Source organism: Engraulis encrasicolus, chromosome 24, assembly GCF_034702125.1.
Source record: "Engraulis encrasicolus isolate BLACKSEA-1 chromosome 24, IST_EnEncr_1.0, whole genome shotgun sequence".
NCBI classification, from domain to species: domain Eukaryota; kingdom Metazoa; phylum Chordata; class Actinopteri; order Clupeiformes; family Engraulidae; genus Engraulis; species Engraulis encrasicolus.
In genome coordinates this window covers 16,916,028-16,931,142 of record NC_085880.1, presented here as the reverse complement: position 1 = coordinate 16,931,142, position 15,115 = coordinate 16,916,028, and the positions used below count along the sequence as shown (strand labels likewise).

General features: G+C 43.0%; 1 protein-coding gene across 3 annotated transcripts in view; it reads right to left on the bottom strand.

Moving 5' to 3' along the window:
* Window positions 1–15,115, bottom strand: part of si:dkey-103j14.5 (isoaspartyl peptidase/L-asparaginase) — a 37,975-nt gene continuing 22,860 nt past the window's right edge. For all 3 annotated transcript variants that reach the window (XM_063192312.1, XM_063192310.1, XM_063192311.1), the window contains exons 5-7: window positions 6,841–6,959; window positions 6,310–6,420; window positions 1–281 (exon numbers count right to left, since the gene is read on the bottom strand). In XM_063192312.1, coding sequence (XP_063048382.1) covers window positions 79–281; window positions 6,310–6,420; window positions 6,841–6,959 — 433 coding nt within the window. In that variant the 3' untranslated portion in view covers window positions 1–78. The remainder of the gene's footprint in view (window positions 282–6,309; window positions 6,421–6,840; window positions 6,960–15,115) is intronic.

The following is a 15,115-nucleotide window of genomic DNA, read 5'->3' as shown; positions in this document are numbered from 1 at the left end:
CTCTTGTCCTCTCCTCTCCCCTCCCCTCTCCTCCCCTCTTCTCCTCTCCTCTCCTCTCCTCCCCTCTTGTCCTCTCCTCTAGGGCGCCTCCTGGTTCTCCTCCTTGGGCTCCATGCCGTAGTGCAGGGCCTCCCCGTCCATACAGGCCCAGGGCATGCGCTCTGTGGTGAACTTGGCGGCCCATTGGCCAGAGGGGCCCACGGCTATGGCTCCGCCTCCACCGTGCACTCGCTCCCCCATGTGCTGCAGGGACTTCTCAACTGCCTCCGAGATCCCCCGACCTGAACACAGGAAAAACAGCAGTGTTGTTTTAACACTTACAGGTTGAAATAAACGATATTTCAGACCACATTTAATCCCACTCAAAAATAGTGTTCATTTTACACTTTGGTCAGTGTAACAATATATCATATACAATTTAATTCTACTCAATATTTTGTAAATATCAACGTTGGAAGGTGAAAATTGAACAATGGTGGAACCTGGAGCAGAGTGGGCAGGTTATCGTCTTTCTGTAGATTTAAAATTATGCAAGTTATGCTGGGAAAAACACATTACGTCCGGCAGAGTGTGCGCTCTATACATCATTATGGTGCAATGCAACAAGTTATACATTACAAAGACATGTTTTTTTCAGTGTGATTTTGAATAGGCAGCTGAAATGAAATGAAAAGAAATGAAATGACAGCCATAGTATATGCGCCTTCATCTGTAAAAGTAAGCTCATCTTAGTCAGGGACCTATGATGTAGTGAGGAGGACACACAATTGAGTAAGAACAACTCATCTCTCGCACTGTGCCTCGTGCAAGGACAAGTACACAGATGCCAACAAATGTTCCTGGATCAACATGAAAGAAGCACATGGTGCTAGGGGCTCTGGGCATATGAAAAGTAGGCTGCCTGATTAAAACGGCATAGGTTTGGATGGTTGCTGGAGCAAAGGGGCTGCTTAAAGCAGAAATAATTACGGCAGAGCAGAACACACATCATTATCAAGAGTAAGCCTTCAACAAGGTCCTTGGCAAATCAAAGTGATTGTTCCCATGTTTGCACTGCGGTTTTGTGAATTTACAAGCCTCTGCCCTTGTTATTTCAAAGGGAAATTCATTTAAAAAATCAATTTTCTGGGCAAACAAAAGTAGTCCAAACAATGGGGCACACAAAATGGTTTATGATAGTGAAGGGTTGGAACGAAACACCAGATTACACAACAGAGAATTAATTTGGACACCCCTTTTGGTAACTGACAGCTTACCAAAGACATGCCGTTTCATTGGGTAAAGAAATTGTAAAGTCTATTTAAGCATGCCGGGGGGAGGGAGTCATACTTGGATCTTGTGTTGTTCTCTATTAATCACATGCTACAGATAACCTTGTGTGTGAAAACGGGCTACTCGTTCTCTCTTATTTTATCTCGCACTATAGCAGCAGAGTCTCTCTCTCTCTCTCTCTCTCTCTCTCTCTCTCTCTCTCTCTCTCTCTCTCTCTCTCTCTGTGAAAACAATAGCTTCTGTCGACCTTCCTCATCTCCGAGCCTCATTATCAGTCCACTACTGAGGCCGTTAGCACAGCGCCGCCCCCTTGCACACCCCAATTAAAATGATTGGCAAGAGCCCAGTCAACGATTCACTCTTCCTTTTGCATTAAGGCCTCTCTCAGTCGGACACATAGAATTGCTTGTGTGTGTGTGTGTGTGTGTGTGTGTGTGTGTGTGTGTGTGTGTGTGTGTGTGTGTGTGTGTGTGTGTGTGTGTGTGTGCATGCATGTGTATGCAAGCACATATGCATGCATAGTGTGTGTGTGTGTGTGTGTGTGTGTGTGTGTGTGTGTGTGTGTGTGTGTGTGTGTGTGTGCTGCTGACAATATGAAATTAAGGACGAGTTGCTTACTGTATGATTTGAAAAAAAATAATAAATCGTTAAACAACAGCGGCGCTTGTACTCCGCATTGAAGTGTGGAGCAAGTACAGTACAGTACTGTAGGGGCAATGCTAAAGGTGCTGGCAGGCAGCACAATGGGGATGGCCAGGCAGCAAGATCAGACACACACATGGACACATGGTGGCGCAAGCAGGACAGACACACGGACACACTGTGGCGCGGGCAGGCCAGACACACGGACACACGGGGGCGCCAGCAGGCCAGACTGGCGTGAGTGAATAAACACACGGCCCCTGGGTTGACTAATTTGGTGCCCACACATTTCATCTCACTGGATTTCCTTCCGCTAACAAGGGGCTGCGAGTGAAGTGGCGCTAGCAGATGGTTAAGGGGAGAAATGGGTCATAATATTATCCACACATGCATGTGCGGAGCCAGAAAAAAAGAAGGGAAAAAGATGTATAGTATTAAGGGTTTCGGGCCTGAAACCTCATTATGCACACAATACACTGCGGTGTATTTGAAAGTGTCCCCAGTTGAAGTACTCCTATTATATTTTTCCCCTCCCGGGGAATGTAATATCTAAGTGCTTTATCAAAACAAACACAAAGACATCCTTGTTTACACATAGAAGCTCGGGAAACTATTGTTAGGGATAAAATAATTGTCAGTCTACTCCAAGCTGCCCGAGCAACACTGTACCCTTCTGCTCTGATCCAAGGGCAAAAAGAACATATCAGTAGTTACACAGGCAGGCAAGTAGCTATAGGTGATTTGGTTGTGGGTACGGAACGCATTGCTTTAAATTGCCTGCTGAATCGGGAGGACCCAAAGCAATACCTTTGTTTGTGCTGTGTGTGTGTGTGTGTGTGTGTGTGTGTGTGTGTGTGTGTGTGTGTGTGTGTGTGTGTGTGTGTGTGTGTGTGTGTGTGTGTGTGTGTGTGTGTGTGTGTGTGTGGCACCAACAATTCAGAGATGACAGTACAATAATGTGCATACAAAGCTGCCTTTGTGTTCATTTTAATTGGATAACACATTCTGTGCTGGTATTTATTAAAAGTTTGTGTGAGCATATGTCTGTGCATGTGTGTGTGTTTGTGTGTGTGTGTGTGTGTGTGTGTGCGCGCGCGCGTGTGTGCGTGCGTGCGTGTGTTCATTAGTGTGTGCACATATATTACAAATTGTTTGTGTCCAAGCATATGCTCATGTGCATATATTATTCTTTTATCTAACTACATAGTGCACTCAACATTCTCAACATTTGCCTTTCGTTTGCTGTGCTCAATGCTTATGCTCTTTTGATGGGAAATGGTCTGTTGTTCCCTTCTCATTTGCATAATTAAACTTCATGCACAGCACAACCATGAAAACATCCTTTCAACAACTTCTTTGTATGTGGAAACTTAACTTGGCCATATAGTGCTATTTCTTATTGCGATTATCAGAGCAGCACGGCCAGGCAGAGGCCGAGGCAGGCCAGAGATGTTTTTAAGCCCCCCTCGCTGGCTCGCCTCGGGCGGGCCAATAGACTGCTGCTCTGTCGCCACAGTTCGCTTCTCCCCTGCCTGGGTAACAGGGCCTTTTCAAGGTATTTGGGGGCCCTAGGCAAAGAGGGACTTACCCCCCCCCCCCCCTTTTCCCCCTTCAAACTATTGAGGAGGGGGCTCCCTCAAGAGGGGTTTTGATGGCCGTATCATTGCCCTTTTCCATCATTGAACTTGGAGGGAGGTTCTGCCTCACTCACAAACTTGTCACTGCTGTCATTACAAAAAGATACCCATGCATTATCAGGGGGCCCGATTCAGTTGGGTGCCCTAGGCAACTGCCTAGTTTGCTTGCCTGGTTATGACGGGCCTGCCTGGGTAATGTGGTCGGTCTGTGTGTCCCCTTTGAGTTGGCCAAGTGTGTCTGATGCTTTATCACTCTATTCGGATGTGTTCCTGATCAATGCTTCTGTTGGCTTTTCCTGTGTTAGTTTAATGCCACCTGTCCCCGCTCTCCCATGGAACTGTCAGGATGAATGATGGACCATTTTTTTCTTCCCTTTTCTTTTCTTTCTTTTCTTTTCTTTTCTTTTCACCAGTTCTATAGGAGTGACTTGATGGTGGTCTTGTGTCAAACTATAAAGGGCCTCAAAGCAAGACAAGTTCGCCGTTAAAGACATAAAGCGCTTGGAAATACTGAAAAGTTCTGCACAACACATACCATGTTTTAAAAATGATTATATCTCTTAAACGGATTGTAAAACTTAAAATATAAAAGCCTCATTTCAAGCACAATTTGTGACAGAATTTATATGGATTTGTATGAGTGCATATGTTTGAATATACCGTATCTTTACAAAACACATAGGAGATGACCACAACATTGAAGTGTTTTTTTTTCTACTTCAACATCCACATACATCTGCAATAGCTTAAATGTGCATTCTGCACTCAGGAGTGGGCAGTATTTACGAGGTAAGCATATTTTTCAAATTCTACCTACTCTTGTTTCTTTTAGTGTTCGCTGCTATGGCTATGAGCAAATGCTTGGGTTCGGGGCTACCTCATAATAAACTGTATGTGTATATAGTTCATCTCAATGAACTATATACTGCATGTGTACGCTGGGTGTTTGGGAATCCTATGACTCTTACATAATCTTTCAGGGAGAAGCTATTCATTACATGCCATTAAGGACCCAGTTCATCACCAACCTCGTCCTCCATCCATGGGGCCCACTCACCAAAAGCACAAGAGGCCCACATTGGCATAACAGTGATGAGGCCCATGCAGCCAGGCACCAAAACAACTTCTAAGCAGGGGTGCGAGGAACATGACAGACATGGGAACATGCTTACAATGCCAGAAACATTCAGGGACCTGGTAAACAATGCAGAGAATGAATAATGTGCAAAGTGACTGAAATGTTGGAAGCGGCGTGCTGAGTGCTGTGAACACTGGCTGGCTTAAGTACGCTGATGACACCCAACCAAAGAAACCATAAGAGAAACCAAAGTAGTGGTAGAAGCCACATGGGTATGACCCTGTAGCTTTATTAATATCAAGTATAAAATGCACACACAAGTCTTAAAGTCCTGCTTTAGGTCCAGCAGAGGTCAGACACAGAGACGAGACCTGAAACTGCATTGCGTTTAAAAATACAATATGACAAGAGTGCCCATCATTATAACGCTACCAAAAAAAGCCACAGCTAAAAACACCAGCACCAAAATAAGAGGTCTGACCAGCTGAAAGATGTGACATGTTGAAGAAGCGACCTAACTGAATAGAAAAGAAATAGTACAGGTCCCCTTGAGATGGCTTTAGAGATCTCATCAGAGGATGCTATTTTGGTCTTCTAAACATCTTCAGAACATCTGGTTAGACCTCGATGCATGCATCTTCACCATCTCATCAGCATGCCAGACCTGGTAGGGGGCCAAGCTGTTGATTTTGAGTCTCCAATCACCAGCAACTTCTCGTTTCAACTAGTATGTTTTTGTTGAGTGGATATTTTTTTCCCACGGGTTGTTTTTTTCCACACATATGGCCCTTGGCCCACACATTAGTGCAACATCTGCAGAACCAGCATGGGAAGGCCATCCTGTGGTTTACCCTCCATTAACACTACCATAATCAGCACTGCCATAGACTTATACATTACATGTGATATTCCAGCCTAAATACATTCATACATTCATAATCAGCATCAATACTTTGTTCGCAATCAGCATTGCGATAGCCAGAGATTTATGAATGTAAGTACTGTTATGGATGTACTGTAAGTACAATACTAGTGGTGTTGATATTTATTCTGGTCGTATGATTATTTATTTTCAACTATTTACTATCAAATTACTTGAGCTGTAATTACATATAATATAATATAATATAATAATAATAATAATATATAATATAATATAATAATATATAATATAATACTTTATACATCTCTGGCGCTAGCTTTTATACATTGTACGTCTGATATTCCAGTGTAAAGACATTCATAATTGATGAAATACATGTATGCACATCAGAGGTGCCAATAGGGGTGTCGGAAGGCAAAGAACAGCGCCGCATATTTGATTCAAACATTGTCTGAACCAGCACATTCTAATATGCAAATCATCACAGGTTGATCCTCGTCTAAGTGAAACCCCTGGCATTAACGCGCACAGGCTGAAGGATTACCGTACGTGGCAGCTTTTTCATTTACATTAATCCAGGATGGCCAAATCTAATGCGCACGCACACACACGCACGCGCACACACACACACACACACACACACACACACACACACACACACACACACACACACACACACACACACACACACACACACGCACACGCACACGCACACACACACACACACACACACACAGACACACACACGATCAGAAAAAAGATCTTATAAGTGGGGAGTGTAGAATGTTGAACAGTACCTTGCTCGACGTGGAAGAGTATTAGTCTGGCCAAGGTGACTTTGAGGATTGATTCTCCATGGCCAGTGCAGGACACAGCACCACTCTGGTTGTCAGCGTAGGCTCCTGATCCTTGGATTTTAAACAGTCACATGGTTTAGGTGCAGCTGGGTCTACTCTCAACACAAGTCTTGCAATGCTATTTGGTGATCCACTGGCTCTATTCTTTTATTATACTGCAGCAAATGTAAATAACATTTAGGGACCGTTTTTGTTTCTTTGTTTACAATTTAAAACAGTGATAACACACACACAATACAGTACTGTATCAGTGAAAGGCACAACTGGAGCATTAAAGTCACAGTAAATGTTACAGTGATTATTCAACACTTAAAGACTTGGGCCAACTAAATTTAAGTGTTGAAATAATGCTGCAATTACATATAAATAATGCTGCAAATACATATAAAATATAAAAATATACTGTACATTGTGTTGAAATGGTGCATAAAAGTGAAATGGCAACTTAGTAGCAGTTAGTAGTAGGCCTACCTATAATCGGGGAGTCTCCGACCCTGCCCACCATTTTGTGTCTGATTCCTCCAGTTGATGTGGCGCAGGCAACGTTGCCATGGCAATCCAAAGCCACTGCACCCACCGTGTCATGGGCCCTAACACGGAGAGGGCAAGGATGGTTAGTCTGGTAGCGACCTCAATGGTTAGCTTTACTTTTACTTTTTACTTTTTACAGATTATAGCACAATGGCTAATTTTCCCCTGGTGTCCAACACATCTCTACATTTCCAATCCTCGCACCGCTCATTCCATTGCTTTGCTTTTATACTTACCACTCGTAAATACAGTATTTTTCATTTTTAATCATTGTATTCGACCTACTTTATGACTGTGTGAGGCTACCAAATACATTATGACTGTGGTCAGTACAAGTCCCTTGCTCAGGCAGACCAAAACTGCTTCCAAAGCATCTGCCCTCATATGCTTTCACTTGATAATTACTCTCTAAATATTTTCAGATTCTTTCTTATTTTATTTAGATGACTTTCATATTTAATTTTGTACTTACTGTATGTGCATTGCCTTTCTTTTAAATCTTAACTTTTACTTTATGTTGGCTGAGCTCACAATATCAGTTAAAAGCCATGCTGAAACAATGCTTGACAAGTGCATATGTATTTCCATTCTGGTAGACCACACGAGCTGATATTGCCCCCACTGAAATCCTCTGCCACAGCGCCTTGGTTTGGCACGCGTAAAACGAGCTGGCCCCTGTAGCGAAGATGTCCACATCTCGCTGCCCTCACCTCCATTGCTGACAGGCAAGGTAATGACACAGCACCCTAATACGACATATTGGCTTTCACTGTTGTGAAATTAAACCACCATTTATATAAAAAAACAACAGCTTAATTCAGCTAGCATTGCACTGCACTATGTTCTTGAATACAATGAGCCATTCTTAGTGGAACAACCAGCCAGACAAAACTAAAGTACATCACCACCATTTATGAAAAAACTAGCAAACCAGGTAATGTACAAACCTTCAACACTCACTGTGATTCTGAACAATGAATATGAATCACATTATTCACGCAAGCTGCCATTAACACAACCTTTCACTAAATTTGGATTTTGACAACAATGTGAGCCCTTTTTTCCGATAATGTTAACAGAATGAAAGCAGTCTGAAAAGGCAATGCCTGTACAGCCTTCTGAATGGAACTAAGTGCAAAAGCTACAATGAAATAATGATTCTGAAGCGCCCATCAGTCATTCCTGTACACTCCTGTGACACGACAGGAGAGCACTGACATAAGAATTTAGCTATAGCTATACACAACTAAACACACAGCGGTCATTATCAACAGTATGCATTACAAATTCACAACAAATAAGGAATTTAGAGGAATTTTCACTGTAGTTATTCTTTTACTTTGTGATCAGTGAAAAGGCAACACAATGTTTAATACTGTTCTTGGAATGATGTATAGAGTGAGACAGCAATTACAGAGAAAGACACCAATCTGAAAAACCTGAAGACACAAACAAATAAGACTATGGAAGCCATGGATACAAACACAAATTAAAAGCCTAATGGTGCAAAACCATAATTTGCATTAAAAAAAAAACATGTATTCAGTGTGGATCACACACTTGTTCGAAGAAAAACACGGGCGCTGATATAATTGGTTAATTTAACAATGTGCTATGTAGGCCTGGTATGTCTATATCACATTCTGTACTCAATTACGACAAAAACTACTATCTATATCACACATCATCACATCTCAATTACGACAAAACAGCTAGAGCTGGTGTCGCAGAGAGCTGCAGAGGAAATTACAGCCTGAAAATCAAAGGCAGCTCCTGGCAGCCCTCTGACCCACTGGCGTAACACAAGTACTTCAGGCCCCCAAGCGCAAGCTACAGAGAATGGGCCCCCGAACGAAAAAAGAGGGCCTAATATCATGTGGAGAGGGCCCAATTCTTCATGTAAATGAGCCCCCTGCCTCGTATGGGCCCCCCTGCCTCGTGTGGGCCCCCCTGCCTCGCGGGGGCTGCGGGGGTATACTTTACGCCCCTGCTCTACCCTGTACATGAGCTTCTAGAGAGCCGTAAAGGAAAGGAAGAGGAGTGAAGAGGTACTGTATAGATGCAGCGGAAAAGAGAAGAGAAAGTCTCACCCCCTACAGGCAAGCCGGCGGGGAAAAGCACTAAGCACAGCAACAACAACAACAACACCTTGCCATGCTTGCAATCTGAGGCCTCAACCAAATCTATTTGCATGCGAGTGCAGAGAGAGAGAGAGAGAGAGAGAGAGAGAGAGAGAGAGAGAGATGCGGAGCAGAGAGCAGAGACTAAAACTGGGTGTAAGAGTGATTCAAGGTTAAATGTGAGACACTGGCACGGGTGATCTATCAGCGAGGCTGCTGGGCCACGCACGCGCGTTGCGCGGCCAAACAGACATCTCGCGGCGAATATTTGTCTGCTGCAGTTGGGGCGGACAATCTCACGCCGGGCCGGTGAGGGAGGCCCATCAATCATTTTTGACAGTGCCTTGATTGCTCTATTAAATCACCATGATGGCTGGGTTTTTGGTGCAGTGAGGCGAGCGCGGCGAGCGCGGCGGGGGACACAATGCGAGGGGTGGACTGTATTTTACACCTGTAATTGAAGTTTGGGGGCGCCGCCGCCGTAAATCCTTAAATATCAATAAACTCCTTAATGAAGCGTGTAAACAGCAGAATAGAGATCGTTCTCCTCTTTATCATCCCTATGTCAGAGGCATTATTATACATTAATAATTCAATATAAGGCGCGTCACGCCTCGAGGAGACTGGTAAACACCACACACACACACACACACACACACACACACACACACACACACACACACACACACACACACACACACACACACACACACACACAAGCAGCCAGAGCCGGCCAGTCACGTATCACACCGATGGGAAGGTCAGTCAGCATTTGCTGCAGAGCCTCAACACATGACTTAGCATAATGTTCCTCAATGGGGGCTCTACAGCCCCCCAGGGGGGCATTGGGGAACCCTAGAGCAGTGTTTCCCAACTGGTGGGTCGCGACCCAAAAGTGGGTCGCGGAGGGGTCATGGATGGGTCGCGGAGCCTTAGTGTAAAAAAAATGTAATTTAAAAAAAAAAAAATCCAACTTTTCCTGAAACAATTTACAACTTTTATTTTGATAGGCTAGTGAACTCTGTGTCATCTGTCATCATAGATACAATCTGAATGCTTATGCGAGATAGATAGCGTGCAACCAGTCATTCGAGTCTTGGTTACATTTTGAGAATTGCTTTGAATTGACTTGAACGCAAAAAAAATTGGTCGCGACCGAATGAGAGTAGAAAATGCTGGGTCCCAAGACTGTTCCAGTTGAGAACCACTGCCCTAGAGGGGTGTTGAGAAGGATATAGCTGAGAGGGGACAATGCTTAGTTAGTGGTCATTGAGGGCATTAGTCTATTTTTTTTTTATATATATATATATATACAGGGGGGCATTGGCAAGCGTATGGTGAGGTCAAGGGGGCATTCCAGGGGGCGCTCCAGGGGGCTTTTACTCAAAAAAGTTTGAGAGCCACTGACTTAGCAGGATATGAGATCCTAGGACGCTGTGACACACACACAGTTGGAAGTCTTCTCCAACTAATGACCTTCACTGTCTAAAGAAGAAGAAAAACGAATGAGTGAGTGGAATGAAGAGACATCCTCCCTTTCCTAATTAAAAAAATAAAAAAAACCTCTCAGAGCAAAGCCATCGCCCTGGAGTCTGGATGTCCGGGAGGCTTAATTGAGGACAGGCAGGACAGGATATCATGCATTGCATTTCAAGAAAAAAAAAGTTGCCACTCACCGCAATGCTGCCACCACACCAAAAAAAAAAGAAAGAAAATAATCTGAGTGCCCCCACACGCCTGCCACCATCCCCGCCCTCCCGCCACCTCACCATCATCTCCTCCTCCCTCCGATAGCTTAATGGGGCGTGTGGCTCAGAGCTAATTACTTGCGGTAGTTTGATGCGACTCGAGTGTCTTTTAATGGCTCCGCTGTCCTCTGTGTGAGGGAGCCGAGTCATTCGGAGCCAAGCGTGTGTCGCCACCACCCCCGCCTGCAGTATATATACTGGACATGGGCAGCAGCCAGGGTCAGACAACATGGTCCCCACCACCCCCCGCCTGCAGCATATATATTGGATATGTGGGCATGCTTGTGTCGCCACCACCCCCGCCTGCAGTATATATACTGGACATGGGCATCAGGGTCAAACAACATGGTCCCCACCACCCCCCGCCTGCAGTTTATATATTGGATATGTGGGCCTGTGTGTGCTGCCACCACCCCTGCCTGCAGTATATATACTGGATATGTGGGCATGCTGTGTTGCCACTCGCCACCACCCCCGCCTGCATTATATCTTGGATATGGGCAGCAGGGTGGGACTTGGCCATAGTGAGCACTGAGCCAAGAGAGTCATTACCACCCCCGCCTGCAGTTATACTATATGTGACAGCAGGATCACCTCCAGCAAAACCTTGTATATCCACTTGTTATGTCTTAAAAAAAAAAACATTTTCTAAATAAACATTTCATCAGTAAAATAAAAGTGGCGTTTAAATCATGTATTAAACTCATACACTCGTGTAAATGGACGAAGTGTATTGATTTATATATTTTTTTCATTTCTGCCAGACATCAACGATATGCATATGAGCAGCAGGGTCATCACCACCCCCTCCTGCAGTTATATGGGTAGATGACGTGACGTGTAAATTTTGCTGTCGCAGGCTCTTAAAATTAAGTAAATTGATGCTTTCAAAATTGTCAATGCTTTAAACTAATGTCGTTGTTGTGAAAAAGTAATGTGTAATAAATCCAGAGCTTAAATAAGTATACTTAATTTTGAGTCAAATGTCACATTTGTCCTATGGTGTGACTGAGGCAAGCCTGGTTCTCCATATTAAAACATTTTTAAATAAATAATCAAAGCTCAGTCATTTGTCTAAACAACCCTGGCATGTTTTTCAAGGTGTCTATTTTAGCAAGTGGCAATGCTTAATTTTTTTCCTGTTTTTCTGAGACCGTATGGACTTATGAAACTTTGTCGCAGAAAATAATGTCCTGTGGTGTGACATCATTTTTTTGGTTAATTCTGTGGATAATTATCTATTGTTGAAGCTCCAGCGGTACATAAATTGTGACTTTAGACCCTTAAGAAGCCAATGGCAAGGGTGGATTTTAGATTTTTCTCTCAGAGTTCTTCAGTCAATCAATTATGTTTTGCTACCACAAATGTATTAGTTTTGTAGTCCTTTGGTGTGACAGCCATAAAATACATTTTGACAATAGTGAATATTTTTCATATTTTTTTCTTATGTAGATGTATGAAAATGCATCTTACTAAAGGTGAAATTGTATTTCAGTTGGCAACGACATGGCTTTAAATTAACTCAAAAGCTCAAAAGTCCTATGGTGTGATGGTAAAAGTCCTATGGTGTGATGGTAAAAGTCCTATGGTGTGACACTTTGGAGTATCACACCAAAGGACAAACAGGTCACACCAATGGATTAGATATTTTGCATTGTTGATGAATATTTGCTGTTGATTTTAGATACTGTCAAATGATATAAAATGTCATTAATGGTGCTTTGAAACCATAAAATATAACGGTAACAGTGAAGGAAAGATCAGTGAGAGAGTATATAGAGGAGTATAGATGAATAAAGTATGCTGTGGAGAGCTCAATATACAGCATAAATGTGCTGTCCAGCTTGAGATACCAAACAGGCACTGGCCACTACACACTACAGGTTCAATGGTGTGACAGTCATAGTACCTACAAAAGTGTGATGGTCATGCCAAGGTCACCCTTCAGTATGAGTCTAATGAGCTCTGCAGGTTACATTCAATGACCGCATTGCTGTCATTAAGAGTTACGATAGGCTAATAATCGACGATTCAAAGACTTATAAGTGTAAAGTATAGGTCCGTATTGACTACAACATTATATTATGATCAAAAGACAAAACAATCATGTTGATATATTTGTTTCTGGCTCAGTTTTGCATTTCTGTCCTTTAGCGTGACATGAATGTCCTACGGTGTGACATGTTTTAAATGCTCAAATATTTGTTTGAGCTAAACAATATGTTTGATTAACACTGAATATTGCATTAGGGAAGAACAAATTATCGTCCCTGAAAAGTTAGTATAAATTCGGACAATTTTGAACATAAAGATATCCCTGTTTTTCCTCGAAGGTTTCTAATAATCTCACATCTAATGGGGAAAAAAATACTTAAATGGTAATTTCTCATTAAATTAAGACTTTAAAAAATTGCAATAAATATGAAGAGTGTAACAATGTTCATAAAACTCCATCAAGCCATTTCTACATTACTTAATATATTTATTTCTTAACGTCACACCAAAGGACATATTTTCAGCAAATTGCTTTATCAACGTAAATAAATAATCAATGAATAGACCAACATTGTGACCACTTGGATTTTTTGAAAGATTAATTGCTGCACTACGTAGACATATACTTTCCCCCCTCATAAACAATGTTTTGTGAAAAAAATGTTTTTTGCTGCCTATCCGTCATCTACCCATATACGTATACCGGTTATACGGACGACAGTCACCACCACCCCCGTCTGCAATAAATATGGAGGACAGACTCACCACCTCTGCCTGCAGTTATATAAATATGTATTTATATACTGTATAGTGTTATATATGGCAGCAGGGTCAACACCATCTCCTCCTGTAGTTATATATATCGGACCACAGAGTCACCACCATCCCACCTGCAGTTATACATATCGGACCACAGAGTCAACACCACCCCACCTGTAGTTATACATATCGGACCACAGAGTCAACACCATCTCCTCCTGTAGTTATATATATCGGACCACAGAGTCACCACCATCCCACCTGCAGTTATATATATCGGACCACAGAGTCAACACCACCTCCTCCTGGAAAACTTAGGATTTTCTTTTGCCTTAAGACATGTAAAAGGTTTATCTTTTACCTGACATGTTTCGACAGTGTTACTTCCGTCTTCATCAGAGGGTCACTGTGATGTTAAACGCACGTCACTCATCAACATCACAGTGACCCTCTGATGAAGACGGAAGTAACACCGTAAGCTAAACAATTAGACATAATGAACTTAATACATACCTCCTCCTGGAGTTATATATGTCTATGGGCAGCAGGGTCAGCCGCCATAGTGAGACAGCAGCACCCCTCCTGTAGTTATACAGCAGCAGGGTCAGCCTCGGCCACAGTGAACCTCAGAGAGGCGAGTGGATTATGTCGTATGCATATGGGCTTATGACAGCAGGGACTACTATACTACCTCCACCTGCAGTTATTTACTGTACTGTATATGGCCACAGGTCTACACTACAGCAGGTTCAGACCCGCCTACTGTATATACAGTATATAAAGAGTTCAGATGCAAAAAACCCTAAGTGCCTTTTCAGAAAATAATCTTAATTCATTTTTATTTAATACAAAGCTATCAAAATTTGATATTTTTTATTTTATTTATGTAATATAACTATTTATATGTATTATCAAGTGCATGAATGTAAACCAAACCAACAATGGGGTTCTCTAAAAATATAAAAGTGCAGGTCTTCAGAAATGGAGTTAGGGGGTTTTGCATCTGAACTCTTCATATGGCCAGAGCGGCCACTGCTACCCCCTCCTGCAGTAATATACAGAATCTACAGCAGCAGGGTCAACCACCCTCTCGAACACACACATCCGCCCGCAGGTACGTATATACACTGCAGATGGGTTAGATTCGGTGGGCAAGAGGATGGCCACATAATCACCCCAAATGAAGCCAGCGGGTAATTAAGTGTTGAGCTTTTTTTTCAGCCTACAATAAAAACAAAAAAGGGAAAGAAGAAAGGAGTTGCAGGGGGGAAGAAGAACAGAAAGGGAATGGACAGAAGAAGCAGGAGGAGTAGAGACAAAGTCATGAAAAGAAAATCCTGTTCAGATTGACACACACAGAGGCAGAAGTACAAAGTACAACGGGTCCAACCAGGCTGGATGGAGCACCGAGGGCAGCCTGGATAATGATCCTCAAGGCAGCCGGGAGCCTCGGGAGGTGAAGAAACTGCAGCTCAGCCAACTGTCACTTAGCACCTCCAGTCAAGGGCCTATTTTTACAGGCTCCCAGCGGGAAGGTTGAGGTTACCTCCCTCACCATCCAAAACCCACTCACTCACCTGCTTCACGTATGTA